Source organism: Danio aesculapii, chromosome 8 (genome assembly GCF_903798145.1).
Source record: "Danio aesculapii chromosome 8, fDanAes4.1, whole genome shotgun sequence".
Lineage (NCBI taxonomy): Eukaryota > Metazoa > Chordata > Actinopteri > Cypriniformes > Danionidae > Danio > Danio aesculapii.
This window is the reverse complement of record NC_079442.1, coordinates 54,947,937-54,965,024: the sequence shown is the minus strand read 5'-3', so window position 1 is coordinate 54,965,024 and position 17,088 is coordinate 54,947,937. Positions and strand designations below refer to the sequence as shown.

The 17,088-nt window shown below is 41.3% G+C and overlaps 1 protein-coding gene and 1 long non-coding RNA gene across 4 annotated transcripts in view; one reads left to right on the top strand and one right to left on the bottom strand.

The window, feature by feature from the left end:
- Window positions 1-17,088, bottom strand: part of sema6a (sema domain, transmembrane domain (TM), and cytoplasmic domain, (semaphorin) 6A) — a 98,663-nt gene that overhangs the window by 15,557 nt on the left and 66,018 nt on the right. The window contains exons 11-18 of one of the 2 annotated variants that reach the window (XM_056464237.1): window positions 16,418-16,549; window positions 12,633-12,788; window positions 11,720-11,893; window positions 8,921-9,061; window positions 8,414-8,491; window positions 3,768-3,826; window positions 2,321-2,341; window positions 386-511 (exon numbers count right to left, since the gene is read on the bottom strand). In XM_056464237.1, coding sequence (XP_056320212.1) covers window positions 386-511; window positions 2,321-2,341; window positions 3,768-3,826; window positions 8,414-8,491; window positions 8,921-9,061; window positions 11,720-11,893; window positions 12,633-12,788; window positions 16,418-16,549 — 887 coding nt within the window. The remainder of the gene's footprint in view (window positions 1-385; window positions 512-2,320; window positions 2,342-3,767; window positions 3,827-8,413; window positions 8,492-8,920; window positions 9,062-11,719; window positions 11,894-12,632; window positions 12,789-16,417; window positions 16,550-17,088) is intronic. The other variant, XM_056464238.1, reaches the window with a different exon arrangement.
- The window catches only part of LOC130233961 (uncharacterized), an 8,088-nt gene continuing 2,891 nt past the window's right edge, over window positions 11,892-17,088 (top strand). The window contains exons 1-2 of one of the 2 annotated variants that reach the window (XR_008838257.1): window positions 11,892-12,034; window positions 12,149-12,213. This is a non-coding gene — a long non-coding RNA (uncharacterized LOC130233961). Of the gene's footprint in view, window positions 12,214-17,088 lie in introns of both variants that reach the window. The other variant, XR_008838256.1, reaches the window with a different exon arrangement.

Sequence of the window (17,088 nt, the reverse complement as noted above, 5' to 3'; positions counted from 1 at the left end):
CTGGAATAATCTGATGCTTGACAGGGATGCCAAGATGAGTGTAGTTTTTAGAAATGCACACGGCTGAGGAGGTGATGCTCTGATGGAGACAAACTCCACACAGAAACACCAACTGACCCAGCCGAGGCTCAAACCAGCGACCTTCTTACTGTGAGATGATCGTGCTACCCACTGCGCCACCGCGTCTCCTACAGTATTGCACATTCATCTGATGCTCATCTTTGGATGGAAACACAGCTAGTGAGAGTCTGACACGTCATGTTTGCCATACAGTGTGTGTTACAAGTGTGTGTGTCTGCCGGTTCAGAGTGTTTGTGGGTCAGACGAAGCAGTGTGTGTGTGTGTGTGTGTTTTTCTCCTCCACAGGTGTCGTTCCAAGGCTTACCCGCGCTCTCCTGCTGCGTCTCTGAGGACCCGGACACCAGCGGCTCCTGGTGATCCTTCAGCACTCGACCCCGACCCAGAGGAACACTGACCACTGCTGGAGACACTGAGGAGGAGGAGACACGGCCTGATGGAGACAACACATACGTCAACAGCTGAGACACACACAAACACACACGCACTCACATACATGTTAACAGCTGAGACAAACACACTCACACACACATCAACAGCTGAAGCACAAACACTCACACACACACACACACACACACACACGCACACACACACACACACACACATACTTATATACATATATGGTTTATGAGGACTCTCCACAGGCGTGCCGTATTTTAAACAGTAAAAACACTGATTATAAGCCCCTCCCCCTGCACTAACCCCACCCTCCTTAAAGCGTTTTGAATTATAAGGACTCAATAATCATGTCCTCATAATCCACCTTAATAGAGTACAACGAGGACATACCTATGTCATTATACGAATGTGTGTCCTCATAAACCACATAAACCTGACCAGGCACACTAACACTCAACACACATCAACATCTGTGAGACACACACACGTGTTTGTTTTTCTATCTTAGTGAGGACTCTACATGGACTTCCACTGTTTGTCTCTCAGGTTAATGATATTTCCGTGGCCTACCCCAAGCCCTAACCCGAACCCAACGTCATCATCACAAATGAGCAGCTTCATGCTTGTATATCCCCCCATTCCAACATCATTCACACTGTAATCCACATCATTGATTAGCTTTGTGTGTGTGTGATAAGCAGGATCACGTTCATCACAACAACCTGATGTGTGAAACTGACTATGCAGAAGATCCAAAACCCAAATCAACCTGACGTCAGCTGCGTTACTACAGCGCTAATCTAATCTACTCTAGTTTACTACAGTACACATGAGTTTACTACAGTACACATGAGTTTACTACAGTACACATGAGTTTACTACAGTACACATGAGTTTACTACAGTACACATGAGTTTACTACAGTACACATGAGTTTACTAAAGCATCATCAGATCCCACTCTTCATCTAGAGACTCAGCTAAACTCCTGAAGCATCAAGCTTCATATTTCAGCTCAGAGGAGATCTGCTGATAAATAAGCAGAATTAGTGAATCTCAGGACGCTTGATCAAAGCCAGCGTGTGTTAATCCACTGTTGTTTACCGCCGAGCAGCTCCAGCCGCAGTCATTAAAATGATTTATTTAAGAAAGCGCCACGGGCCGCCAGATTAGTGTGACAGCTCTATTTTATAATTCATTTTCCTCCGCTAGAGGAAGAGCCGGCGGATGCTGACACACATACGAGAAGAAGAGGAAGAGAAAAGCCGTGTCGAAACCAGCAGCTGAAGGAGAAACCAGCCGTCTGCATGCGTGTGTGTGTGTGTGTGTGTGTGTGTGTGTGTGTTTAAAACATAAACACACATTATGAGCAGTATAAAGGCCAGAGAGCTGACACACTGAAGCTCAGCTGAAGATCTGAACTGTGCTTTATGTAGGTCACTAACGCCGTGCGGGACTCGGCTCTCCATCATCGGCCTGTTTTTGTCCTGATTGTATTTCATGAATAATTTCTGCTGGCTCTCGGGAGAAACCGCCAGTGTTTATTCCCTGTAAACATCATTTGCATTTGACCATCTCTAACCCACAATCCTGTGCTCTGTGAACCACAGAGATCCAATTAGAGAAGGAAAGGTCAGAGCGAATCAATGAGCAGCGACTCTAACAAACACTACAGCTACACACTGAAGAAACACTGAAGAAACTGACCGCGTGGAGCATTCTGGGTAAAATCACTCCTGCGCTGGAGCTCTACAAGAGAAGCCATTAAAGACATGAAACACTCGGCTAATGAGAGTCTGAAGATGAAGAGAGAAGAAGAAGAAGAAGATGGAGCGTTCACTCACCGTTCAGAGCCACGAACGAATCTGGAGACAAATGAAAAAAGGTGTTAATTGGTTGGAACAGGATTCTCTCTCACACACACACACACACACACACACACACACACACACTCGTTTTATTACTGAATTAATCTAGCCACACATTTAAACCCGCGGCAGCAGAACATTAACGAGATCAAGAGTTCAGAAATAACTCATGAAATGATGTCATGCGTGCGGATGTGTTTCAGACTGATTTAAGACACGTTTACGGCGATGATAAACTCAAACTCTAATATTGAATCCCGCTGCGCAGTGAAAAACACACACAAATCACTTTCAGGGTTACAGTTTCAGTTGACCACCAATCAGAATCCATCCAGATGTGGAGAGTTGGAGCTTTTAAAGTGAAAAAACACCAAATAAACAACATTACCACTGGTGTGGTGCTAATATAGTTATTGGTATCGTTATTATTAGTATTGTCATTGTTATTAGTTTTCTTACAGTTATTATTTTCAGTTATTATCAGCTGATGTGGATGCTAATACAGTTAGTTACTGTTATGCTGGTCACAGTATTTTTATTGTCAAAGTTATTATCAATTGGTATGGTCACTGATAGAGTTATCGGTATTGTTATTGTCATTATTGTCGGTTATTAGTGCTGGTGTGGACACTGACATTAATATTTTATCTTTATTATTATAGTTTTTTTAGTAGTATTGTTAAGTTGTTGTTGTTATCGGTATTGATATAGTCGTTGTTATCGGTATTGTTGAAGTCATCATTGTTATCAATATTCTTATAGTCATTGTTATCGATATTGTTATAGTCATTGTTATCAGAATTGTTATAGTCATTTTTATCAACATTGTTTTTTTCCGTTGTTATTGGTATTGTTATTTATCAATATTTTTATAGTCATTGTTATCAGTATTGTTATAATCATCGTTGTTATCGGTATTGTTATATATCGGTATTGTTATAGTCATTGTTGTTATCTGTATTGTCATAGTCGTTGTTATCGGTATTATTTTAGTCATTGTTGTTATCGGTATTGTTATTGTCATTGTTATCAGTATTATTTTAGTCATTGTTGTTATTGATATTGTTTTATAGTCATTGTTGTTATCTGTACTGTTATCGTCATTGTTGTTATCATTATTGGTATAGTCATTGTTATAAGTATTATTTTAGTCGTTGTTGTTAACCAGTGTTGGTGTGAACACTAATATTCATACTGTTATTGTTGGGAATATAGTTACAGTATAGTCATGGTCAGCTGTGTGGATGCTGATATAAGTAATTATCGGTACTGTTGTAGTTATGATTAATGTCATTTATCGTCTGCCAGTATCAATATCAGTGGCTCTTGGAGTGAACGGGGCTGTGCAGGAGTTCAGTGCAGCTGTGTGTGTGTGTGTGTGTGTGTGTGTGTGTCCAGCATTCAGTAAACGGGTTCTGCTTACTTTGGCAGTCGCCCAGTCCATCTGTGTTTCCCTGCTCCACGTCCTGCTCGAACGGCCATCTGCGCGCGCACACACACACACACGCAGTGAGACGACTGGCTTCAACACCTCTATTTCACACTCACTGACTTCAATCTCAAGAACATTTTCAAATAATAATACATGTTTGAGGGAACAAACGTCATTCAATATCATGTCAAAATGAAGCAGAAAACAAGATCCCAAATGTGCTGTGAATATTAATAAAACACTGCGCTTTATTCCTGAAGCTTCACTTCGCTGGAATATTCCACAGTTACTCTCTGTTCTTCATATTCTATATTAATTGCACAGTCTACATTATAAAGCACTATATAAATAAAGATAAATTGAGCAGAATTGATGGCGGTTGGATTGCAGTATAATCACCAACTAGAGTGAAGATGAGCTCAGATTTATTCAAACACATCTTTTCCCCATGATGCCTCTAAATGCTGAGCTCGGTTATCTGTATAACCAGAAGGACAATATAAGATTATAACGATGATGATCTCTGGAGCTCAAGAGAGAAACAATCACACTCTTCTTCCTCAAGGCATGTTTTAGAAAAGCTTCTGCTGAACTGCGGACACAGATCCTATCCCATAATCCTTCACTAAGTCACTTTAGAACAATCACAGAGTTTGAGCTCAGATACCCTCCGTCCACTCCGTTTCTGAAGGGTAAAAACTCAATCAGATGAGCAGTAATGCAGTGTGTGTGAGCAGTAATGCAGTGTGTATGAGGAGTAATGCAGTGTGTGTGAGCAGTAATGCAGTGTGTGTCAGCAGTAATGCAGTGTGTATGAGCAGTAATGCAGTGTGTATGAGCAGTAATGCAGTGTGTGTGAGCAGTAATGCAGTGTGTGTAAGCAGTAATGCAGTGTGTATGAGCAGTAATGCAGTGTGTGTGAGCAGTAATGCAGTGTGTGTGAGCAGTAATGCAGTGTGTGTAAGCAGTAATGCAGTGTGTGTGAGCAGTAATGCAGTGTGTATGAGGAGTAATGCAGTGTGTGTGAGCAGTAATGCAGTGTGTGTGAGCAGTAATGCAATGTGTATGAGCAGTAATGCAGTGTGTATGAGCAGTAATGCAGTGTGTGTGAGCAGTAATGCAGTGTGTGTAAGCAGTAATGCAGTGTGTGTGAGCAGTAATGCAGTGTGTATGAGGAGTAATGCAGTGTGTATGAGGAGTAATGCAGTGTGTGTGAGCAGTAATGCAGTGTGTATGAGCAGTAATGCAGTGTGTGTGAGCAGTAATGCAGTGTGTGTGAGCAGTAATGCAATGTGTATGAGCAGTAATGCAGTGTGTATGAGCAGTAATGCAGTGTGTGTGAGCAGTAATGCAGTGTGTGTAAGCAGTAATGCAGTGTGTGTGAGCAGTAATGCAGTGTGTGTAAGCAGTAATGCAGTGTGTATGAGCAGTAATGCAGTGTGTGTGAGCAGTAATGCAGTGTGTGTGAGCAGTAATGCAGTGTGTGTGAGCAGTAATGCAGTGTGTGTAAGCAGTAATGCAGTGTGTATGAGCAGTAATGCAGTGTGTGTGAGCAGTAATGCAGTGTGTATGAGCAGTAATGCAGTGTGTATGAGCAGTAATGCAGTGTGTGTGAGCAGTAATGCAGTGTGTGTAAGCAGTAATGCAGTGTGTATGAGCAGTAATGCAGTGTGTGTGAGCAGTAATGCAGTGTGTGTGAGCAGTAATGCAGTGTGTGTGAGCAGTAATGCAGTGTGTATGAGCAGTAATGCAGTGTGTATGAGCAGTAATGCAGTGTGTGTGAGCAGTAATGCAGTGTGTATGAGCAGTAATGCAGTGTGTGTGAGCAGTAATGTAGTGTGTATGAGCAGTAATGCAGTGTGTATGAGCAGTAATGCAGTGTGTGTGAGCAGTAATGCAGTGTGTGAGCAGTAATGCAGTGTGTGTGAGCAGTAATGCAGTGTGTGTGAGCAGTAATGCAGTGTGTATGAGCAGTAATGCAGTGAGTGTGAGCAGTAATGCAGTGTGTGAGCAGTAATGCAGTGTGTGTGAGCAGTAATGCAGTGTGTATGAGCAGTAATGCAGTGTGTATGAGCAGTAATGCAGTGTGTATGAGCAGTAATGCAGTGTGTATGAGCAGTAATGCAGTGTGTATGAGCAGTAATGCAGTGTGTGAGCAGTAATGCAGTGTGTGTAAGCAGTAATGCAGTGTGTATGAGCAGTAATGCAGTGTGTAAGCAGTAATGCAGTGTGTGTGAGCAGTAATGCAGTGTGTATGAGCAGTAATGCAGTGTGTGTAAGCAGTAATGCAGTGTGTATGAGCAGTAATGCAGTGTGTGTGAGCAGTAATGCAGTGTGTGTGAGCAGTAATGCAGTGTGTATGAGCAGTAATGCAGTGTGTGTGAGCAGTAATGCAGTGTGTATGAGCAGTAATGCAGTGTGTGTGAGCAGTAATGCAGTGTGTGTGAGCAGTAATGCAGTGTGTGTGAGCAGTAATGCAGTGTGTATGAGCAGTAATGCAGTGTGTGTGAGCAGTAATGCAGTGTGTGTAAGCAGTAATGCAGTGTGTATGAGCAGTAATGCAGTGTGTGTGAGCAGTAATGCAGTGTGTGTAAGCAGTAATGCAGTGTGTATGAGCAGTAATGCAGTGTACGTGAGCAGTAATGCAGTGTGTATGAGCAGTAATGCAGTGTGTATGAGCAGTAATGCAGTGTGTGTGAGCAGTAATGCAGTGTGTATGAGCAGTAATGCAGTGTGTGTGAGCAGTAATGCAGTGTGTGTAAGCAGTAATGCAGTGTGTATGAGCAGTAATGCAGTGTACGTGAGCAGTAATGCAGTGTGTATGAGCAGTAATGCAGTGTGTATGAGCAGTAATGCAGTGTGTGTGAGCAGTAATGCAGTGTGTGTGAGCAGTAATGCAGTGTGTATGAGCAGTAATGCAGTGTGTGTGAGCAGTAATGCAGTGTGTGAGCAGTAATGCAGTGTGTGTGAGCAGTAATGCAGTGTGTATGAGCAGTAATGCAGTGTGTGTGAGCAGTAATGCAGTGTGTGAGCAGTAATGTAGTGTGTATGAGCAGTAATGCAGTGTGTATGAGCAGTAATGCAGTGTGTGTGAGCAGTAATGCAGTGTGTGTGAGCAGTAATGCAGTGTGTGTGAGCAGTAATGCAGTGTGTATGAGCAGTAATGCAGTGTGTGTGAGCAGCAATGCAGTGTGTGTAAGCAGTAATGCAGTGTGTATGAGCAGTAATGCAGTGTACGTGAGCAGTAATGCAGTGTGTGTGAGCAGTAATGCAGTGTGTATAAGCAGTAATGCAGTGTGTATGAGCAGTAATGCAGTGTTTGTGAGCAGTAATGCAGTGTGTATGAGCAGTAATGCAGTGTGTGTGAGCAGTAATGCAGTGTGTGTGAGCAGTAATGCAGTGTGTATGAGCAGTAATGCAGTGTGTATGAGCAGTAATGCAGTGTGTGTGAGCAGTAATGCAGTGTGTATGAGCAGTAATGCAGTGTGTATGAGCAGTAATGCAGTGTGTATGAGCAGTAATGCAGTGTGTATGAGCAGTAATGCAGTGTGTATAAGCAGTAATGCAGTGTGTATGAGCAGTAATGCAGTGTGTATGAGCAGTAATGCAGTGTGTGTGAGCAGTAACGCAGTGTGTATGAGCAGTAATGCAGTGTGTGTGAGCAGTAATGCAGTGTGTGTGAGCAGTAATGCAGTGTGTATAAGCAGTAATGCAGTGTGTATGAGCAGTAATGCAGTGTGTATAAGCAGTAATGCAGTGTGTATGAGCAGTAATGCAGTGTGTATGAGCAGTAATGCAGTGTGTGTGAGCAGTAATGCAGTGTGTATGAGCAGTAATGCAGTGTGTGTGAGCAGTAATGCAGTGTGTATGAGCAGTAATGCAGTGTGTGTGAGCAGTAATGCAGTGTGTATGAGCAGTAATGCAGTGTGTATGAGCAGTAATGCAGTGTGTGTGTGAGCAGTAATGCAGTGTGTATGAGCAGTAATGCAGTGTGTATAAGCAGTAATGCAGTGTGTGTGAGCAGTAATGCAGTGTGTATGAGCAGTAGTGCAGTGTGTGTGAGCAGTAATGCAGTGTGTATGAGCAGTAATGCAGTGTGTGTGAGCAGTAATGTAGTGTGTATGAGCAGTAATGCAGTGTGTGTGAGCAGTAATGCAGTGTGTGTGAGCAGTAATGCAGTGTGTGTGAGCAGTAATGCAGTGTGTGTGAGCAGTAATGCAGTGTGTGTGAGCAGTAATGCAGTGTGTGTGAGCAGTAATGCAGTGTGTGTAAGCAGTAATGCAGTGTGTGTGAGCAGTAATGCAGTGTGTGTGAGCAGTAATGCAGTGTGTGTGAGCAGTAATGCAGTGTGTGTGAGCAGTAATGCAGTGTGTGTGAGCAGTAATGCAGTCTATATGAGCTGTACAGATGAGACGTAGCCATGATGATCACATGATGACGCCGGCGCTCACAAACGCCACATGCTGCTCATTTAATACGCTATATAAATAAAGAGATAAATTACAGAGCCGTTCTGGGGTCAAACGCTCTTTTTTTCCAGATGAGAAGCTCCAGCGGCTCAAACCACAATCCCATCATGCCTCTGGGTAGAGTGACATCAGCGCTGGCAGCTGTGATCTATAATTATAGGCACTTACTTTGCGTCAGATGTGATTTCTCTGCAGGCGCCCTCGGACACCCAGCCGCAGTACGGGTCTCTGGAGGCGATACAGGACCTGACAGAGACACACGGGACAGGGTTATAGAGACACAGATCAGTTGAACTGAGGAGGGTTAGTTTCACACCGCCTCATTTAGTTTGGTCAAAACTAACTTTGTCTTTGGTGTGTTTGGTTTGTGCAGGTGTGAAAGCGGCTTGTGTTCAGGTGTGCACCAAAAGTGGACCAAACATATGAAGCTGAGGAGGAGGAGGAGGAGCACTGCGCTTTCACACCAGAGATTCTGCAGGTCCAATTTAAACATTATCCTTATTTATTTTAGACGGGTGAGTCTAACCTGAACTCTGTCAGTACTGGACACACTGGATTATAGATATCCTGAGGACTGACATGATGATTACTAACAAATTAAAGACGTGTTAAAACAGGTTTAAAAGGAACAATAAACAGAAAGAAAGATTAATAAATATAGTGATCTGGACGCACTTCTTGCACTTTCCATGGCGCTGGCAGCGCGCGAGCGGGACTCGAACCACACAGGAGCTGAAGGCCACGAACAGAGAGCGGCTGCGGCTGTCGATCTGCATACTGATGATGCGCTTATCCTCCACACCGTCAATACTGCACCTGCACACACACACCCAGCAGAGCGTCAATCCTACACCTGTGAGGCTCAACAAGCGTGTAAACTCTTTCAGTTGCACTAATGATCAGGGGATGCTATTATTCAAATCTACATGAATAGATGTCAGATATACTGCGCTGGCTCTGGTGTGTAATCACTGCAGGACAGTTGTGTGTCGCGCAGGCTTCTCACCATACATCAGTTTTGTTGTCAGGAGTGACCATTGTTTGTACCACAGCACAATAGGCTAACAGATTCAGGAGGCTAACACTTGTCATTGGTAGGGTTATTTGGTTTATGTTATTCCATTTTAAAAGTTAATATCAGTCAAATGTTTTCGTGAATGTAGACTTTAACGTTATTCCTGAACGTCTCCACTCTTCTGAAAGCAGATGCAGCTTCGACACCGAACTCCTCCAAACTGTCAGGAAAGAGTGACAATCCTTCAGCTCTCAGTAACCAGTAGCTGGGTCTCCATCACCTTCTGTTCATGCTCATTTCGAAGGAGAAACCAGTGATAAAACGCCAAATTACAGTTCAAACTCTCTCAATTAAAAACATTGACAGATGACTTGTGCATAAAGGGGTTATTGCCAATAGTTTGAGATGGAAATACATCTGCAGAATAAACTCTGACATGGCGAACATTACACTTATACGAGACTCTATTATGGTTAGCTTGTTTACTGTTGGTTGCTAGGTTACCAATACCACAGTCAGCCACTCTAACAGCGACAGAAATGCACTATGTTGGCCTTTTTCTGATTGTTTGAACAGACTTTGCGTCATGTTCGGATGGAAAACAGCTACAGTTCCTACAGTAGTCTGACAGTGATAACATTTGGTATTGTTAAAGGTATTGTTAGGTCACATTAGCTGTTATTGTTATAGTTATCATCAGTTGGTATGGTAACTGATATAGTTATCGGTATTGATAGTCATTATTGCCAGTTATTGTGGGCTGGTGGACACTAACATTAATATTTTATCTTTATTATTATAGTTATTTTTAGTGGTATTGTTATAGTCGTTGTTATTGATATTGCTATAGTCATTGTAGTTATCGGTATTGTTATATATCGTATTGTTATTGTGGGCTGGTGTGGACAGTGACATTAATATTTTATCTTTATTATTATTGTTATTTCTAGTGGTATTGTTATAGCCCTTGTTATTGGTATTGTTATAGTCATTGTTGTTATCGGTATTGTTATATATTGATATTGTTATACTCCTTGTTATTGGTATTGTTATCGATTGGTATTGTTATAGTCATTGTTGTAATCGGTATAGTTATAGTCATTGTTGTTATCTGTATTGTTATATATTGGTATTGTTATAGTCACTGTTGTTATTGGTATTGTTATATATTGGTATTGTTATAGTCACTGTTGTTATTCGTATTGTTATAGTCATTGTTGTTATCGGTATTGTTATATATTGGTATTGTTATAGTCATTGTTGTTATCGGTATTGTTATAGTCATTGTTATCGGTATTGTTATATATTGATACAGTTATAATCATTGTTATCGGTATTGTTATAGTCATTGTTGTTATCGGTATTGTTATAGTCATTGTTGTTATCGGTATTGTTATATATTGATATTGTTATAGTCATTGTTATCGGTATTGTTATATATTGATATTGTTATATATTGATATTGTTATAGTCATTGTTATCGGTATTGTTATATATTGATATTGTTATATATTGATATTGTTATAGTCACTGTTGTTCTCGGTATTGTTATAGTTGTTGTTGTTATCGGTATTGTTATATTGATATTGTTATAATCATTGTTGTTCTCTGTATTGTTATAGTTGTTGTTGTTGTTGTTATCGGTATTGTTATATCGGTATTGTTATAGTCATCGTTATCAGTATTGTTATTTATCGTATTGTTATAGTCATTGTTGTTATCGGTATTGTTATAGTTGTGTTGTTATCGGTATTGTTATAGTCATTGTTGTTATCGGTATTGTTATAGTTGTTGTTATCGGTATTGTTATATTGGTATTGTTATAGTCATTGTTGTTCTTGGTATTGTTATAGTTGTTGTTATTGGTATTGTTATAGTTGTTGTTGTTGTTGTTATCGGTATTGTTATATCGGTATTGTTATAGTCATTGTTATCAGTATTGTTATATATCGTATTGTTATAGTCATTATTGTTGGTTATTATGGGCTGGTGTGGACACTGACATTAATATTTTATCACTATTATTATAGTAATTTTTAGTGGTATTTTTATAGTCATTGTTGCATCAGATCAGATGTTGCTGACATTCATTTATGATGGCCGATATATATATTGTGTCACTAAAAAACAGAGGCCAAGTCCACCAACTGTATGATAAACTGACTGATTACTGCAGGTGTCTAATGCTGTGTGGATTTAAACATGTAAAATCACAGTAACAAGCCTCTGGTGTGCTAAATCTGGAATAACTACATGTGATAGAGAGCAGCATGGACTGGCAGTGTTGTGCTGTTTTTCCAGTGTGTGTGTGTGTGTGTGTGTGTGTGTGTGTGTGTCAGCAGATATCAGAGCCTCTGTTGGCTTTAATCATTCAGCACACACTCTCCGCAGCAGCAGCAGCGCTCTTTAATTTACTGACCGCGCACTGAAACCTGATAAACGGCTGCTGGAATACACACTTCTCTGCATTGTAGACGTTCAGCTCCTCCAGGAACAGGCTGTCGTTCAGGGCGCCGCTGCGGATCTTAGCCAGAAACTTCAGGACGATTCCTCGCTCCGAGCCCAGAAACACCACCGTATGGTTACTGTGTGGCCCAGCGGCGTTATCCACCGCGATACGAGTGAGCCGGTACCTGACACACACACACACACACAGACACACAGACACACACACATGGGTTACGCTGGAATCTCAGCCTCCCGCTGAAGCAGAAATGAAAGTGTTATCTGGCGCCCGCCGCTCCAATTACCCAGCTCATCTCAGCTAATCAAATGTATGTTTAATTTCCAAATCTCTATGCAAATACATTTTGATGCTAATTAAAACAGGCAGGATGGAAATATCTAACGACAAATAAATGATACACATATTTTCTTCATCTTTTCAGATCTCTGGAGTCTTTGAAGCGCTGTAATCTCCGAGAGGAACAGACACGGCGCTTCTCCAGCTAATGTGAGTTCAATCAGTCACTTTTACTGGGGCGAATTTACACAAAGCCCAGCACACACACACACACACACACACACACACACACACACACACACACACACACACACACACACACACACACACACACACACGCACACACACACACACACACACACACACACACACACACACTCATCAGTGTGAGAGCAGACGTCTGTCTCGCTCCTGCATTAACACACTCCATTAGGGCTACAGATGCCGGAGCTCCTCTTCTGTTGAGGAACAGTCAGTCGTGTTTCTCCTGCCGGCTGGAGTTGCTGTAATCTTCATCATCATTGTTCTTCTCCTTCATTAATGCTCCTAACACTCACCTCACCATGGGCTCCAGAAGGAGTCAGACATGTTTCTCCTGTAATGTTCAGATGCTGATATCCTGCACTCACCTCACCATGGTCTTGAGGAACCAGGGCCGGTTGGCGATGGCGGGCACGGCTTCCTCCATCAGCGGGTGGGCTTTGATGAAGCTCAGAGTCTCGTCCGGAAACTCACTCGACACCTTAAACTTCTCCACAGAGGACGAGCCGGCACACACACCCGGCCTGAAGAGCACAGAGAACACACTCAGCATCATCATCATCATATTCATCACCATCATCATCATCCCTATAATCTTCATCATCATCACTATCATCATCATATTCATCATCATCATCATCATCCCTATAATCTTCATCATCATTACTATCATCATCATATTCATCATCATTATCATATTTATTTTCTTCTTCATCTTCATCATCATCTTCCTCATCATCTTCATCGTCATCATTCATTCATTTTCCTTTGACTTAGTCCCTTTATTGATCAGTGGTCGCCACAGCGGAATGAACCGCCAACTTATCCAGTTGTCAACCATATGTTTTACACAGCGAATGCTCTTCCAGCTGCAACCCAACACTGGAAAACACCCATACACACTTATTCACACACACACACACTCATACACTACGGCCAATTTAGTTGATCAGTTCCCCTATAGCGCATGTGTTTGGACTGTGGGGGGAAACCGGAGCACCCGGAGGAAACCCACACCAACACGGGGAGAACATGCAAACTCCACACAGAAACACCAACTGACCCAGCCGAGACTAGAACCAGCAACCTTCTTGCTGTGAGGTGATCGTGCTACCCACTGCGCCACTGTGACGTCCCCTTCATCATCATCATCTTCATTATTAATCCTCTTCATCATCATTGTCCTCTCTGTGCTTTTATCTTCATCATCTTCATCTTCATCACTGACAGAACAGGACAGACTCCAGTGATGCTGATGGTGTGTGGGGTTCACTGAGCAGCAGATCTGAGTCTTCTAGCAGCAGCAGACAGTCTCCAGCAGAGGAAGCAGCATTACATTAGAACACACACCCGCTCACTCATTAACACTTGACCTCGTTACACACACACACACACCCTCATTTTATGTTAATCAGCGCAGGCCATACTCCTGCCGTCTGTCCATCACACACACACACACATATGGAGGAGCAGAAACACTCCAGATCCACACACACTGGCTGTATTATCACTAGTAGAGCCATCATACTCCACATATACAGCGCTCTGCATAAATGAGAACACTCTATTCTGGATGTATATTTTATGCATCTCTCAGAGAATATAGAGCAGGGGTCGGGAACCTTTTTTCAGCAAAGATCCATTTCTGATTTTATTTAGCAAATGCATTTCTTTAAGAGCCATTGGATATACTGTATATATATATATATCCCAAAATGCTTCTTTAAAATGCAATTGCTAATTACTAAAAATGATTATAGTATTACTGCTATTACTATTATTATTTATAATATTACGATAAATAATACAGCTTTAAACAAAACCTTAATTTATGTCCATGCACAACTCAAACAACAACACAATATGCAGCATCACATGATGAGCAAGTCCATGAGTGAAGAACAAGTTATAGTGTTTTATTTTCTGCATCACCACTCACTGTAGAAATGTAAGCTGTTTGCCCTTTATTGGTGTCGCAATTCTTATTCATTGTTCTGCATAAAATTGCAATTTAAGAGTGGATTGTAATTGTATTTTTAGTGATGGTTAAAGTTTCTTAAACGGTAAAATAATATTGAAGCAAGACCGCTGGAGAGCCATACTACTGATATAGACGATCAATGTTGGTGCATTGAAGAAACATGAATCAGTTCTATCCATTAAAACAAGAGTTACAGTAGGGCATTGATCATCTTTATGAAATAGAAAGACAATACATTTACATTTAAGACAGTTACTGCTAAATATTACAAACTATCCTACATTTCAACTTAATTTGATTTATTTGTATGTTTATATGTTTTGTATGTTTAATATTTAGTTTTAGTTTATTTGTTTACAGGGTCGATGCACATTAATAAACATTACTGTAGAATGGGCCAGAATTAGCCAAGAATGGCTCTTTTTCATCTGTAGACCCCTTACAGATGTTATAAAACCTCAAATAGAAGCACAGCATAATAATATAGAATACACGATCATATATAAAATACAATAACAGCAAACAGATTGAGGATAAAGAGGACAAAAAGCCAAAGACGATCAGTCCAGATACGTGTGAAGAACACAGTACCAATGCTGAATTGCCAATAACTCATTTTAACATGAAACTGAGAAGAATGAAAAGTAAGGGATCTTCTAAATGTTGATGTGATGGAGGTCTGTTCCCCAGCAGCTTTCACTGAAAATACTGACTGACTGAGTTGACTATTTGAGAGGAATAATACAGTCGCCTCCTTCACCACCTCTAGTAGTTCAGTGAGCAGTCGATCTAACGTTCATGAACTGATGGAGTGGTGAAGTCGGGTTATGTAAAGTCTTAAACAGTAAACAAATATGTGCATATTTAATAACATTTTCCCAGGATGTATTTCTTTAATATTGAACAACGGTGAAATGTAAGGATTGTTGGCATAATGATTCAAGTGTCCTCAAAGTAGTAATGCTGGCGTGGGATCAAGTGGTTAAAGAATAAGTGATATGAGAAACGATCATGGAGTGATAATAGACTAGGACAGCCTCACATGACATCTGATCACCAATAAATCTAAAAATCTGAGCCGGTTGCAAAGCTTTTTGTGCCTTAAATGATCATTCTGAATCTATTTATCAGGTTTATTTATCAGTTCCCCATTGACCATCAGTTCAAGTGATGACCTCTCTTTTCTTTTATCTCAGTTTCAACTGGTTCCATATTAATTTAATTACCTCTTCAATTATTCTCAGGAAAAAATCCCCCTTTGCTTTCCTCATAGACTTTACCAGCTTCTTTCATAACATAGTGAAGTGTTGTCTATCATGACTTTATAGAGCAAGATCCCGCTTGTTCATTATTATATATAAGATATAGGAATTCCTCCAGGGGACTGTCTGTTTTTTTGGTTTTAGGCTTTAAAGTACAGCTCAAATCTGTCATTTCTCTCCGACATATTGACTGGTGTGTCTAAGTGTTGGACTGTGATCTTCACAGTGTTTTGTTAGATGAGTTGATCAGCTGGTCTTTGCTGGTGACTGATCTACTGTATCTGCACACACATAGGACTGTAAAATAGAGATCAGTGGACTCAGCACTGTACATTAATGACCATTACACCAACAACAGAGCCATAATCTAATGCAAATCATAATCAGATCATCTGAACTCGTCTATCTGGGCATTACATGATGATTATTGCACATCTGATTATTCTCTTCTATTATAGTTTCATATCTAGTGCTGATGATCTGCCTCTGAGCTGCTGTAACTGCAGCTGAAGACAGTGAAAACCGATCAACAGAATAGTTTAGCAAGTTTCACTGTGATGTGGAATTTACATATGCAAATCAGCTATTCATTAAATACAGAATAGATGCATAAACATGCTTATTTAATTCATTTGGCAGAATCTTTCATCTAAAACATCTTACACTGCTGTCAGTGTGCGCATCTCCTGTCTGAATGGGAGTGTGTGTGTGACAGGTGTACACTCAGGTGTGTGTGTGGGACAGTTATTGTGTGTGTTGGGAGGACAGGTGTAAATTCAGCTGTGTGTGTATGTGAGTGTGTGTGACAGGTGTACACTCAGGTGTGTGTGTGGGACAGTTATTTGTGTGTGTTGGGAGGACAGGTGTAAATTCAGCTGTGTGTGTATGTGAGTGTGTGAGACAGGTGTACCTGGGTTTGGGCACCTTCTCCTCCGGCACAGGTGTCCAGGTGGAGTCAGGTGATTTCTGCTCTTTGAAGCGTCCGGTGAAGGCCAGAGCGATCTCTGACATGTCATACGCACACACAGCTGATCCCGGGATACTGGAACACACAATAATCACACACACACCTTCAGACGGAATAACACACTGGCCATCAGTCAGGTGTGTCTGTGTGTGTGTGTGCAGATGACAACTGTGTTTGTAATGACTAATCTAGTGATATATATCTGTGAAGCCTCCTGTAGAACATATTCATTTAATCAGACTTTACCTGGGAATAACATGCCTTAGAAAACCTGTGATCGACCAATCAGAATTAAGGATTCTGAAAGACTGCTTAAAGAGCTCCTATTATGCAGAAATGACTTGTGTCAGGGTTTAACCCCAGTAGTGTGTGTGTGTGTGTGTGTGTCAGCAGCCTCTAATGCTCAACATGTATTAATTGTGTTTATTATAATCAGACTTAATGAGTGAAACACTTTGATTGACATTCTCCCTTTGTACGTGTCATCAGAGGGGGAAAGCCCCGCCCACTAGTGTCCATCTCATTAGCATAAACAGCAGCCCTGAGTGAGAAGCAGCCGTCTGTCCATTAGCCATTAGAGTGTTTGAGCTGCTGGAGATAATATCAGTGACTTT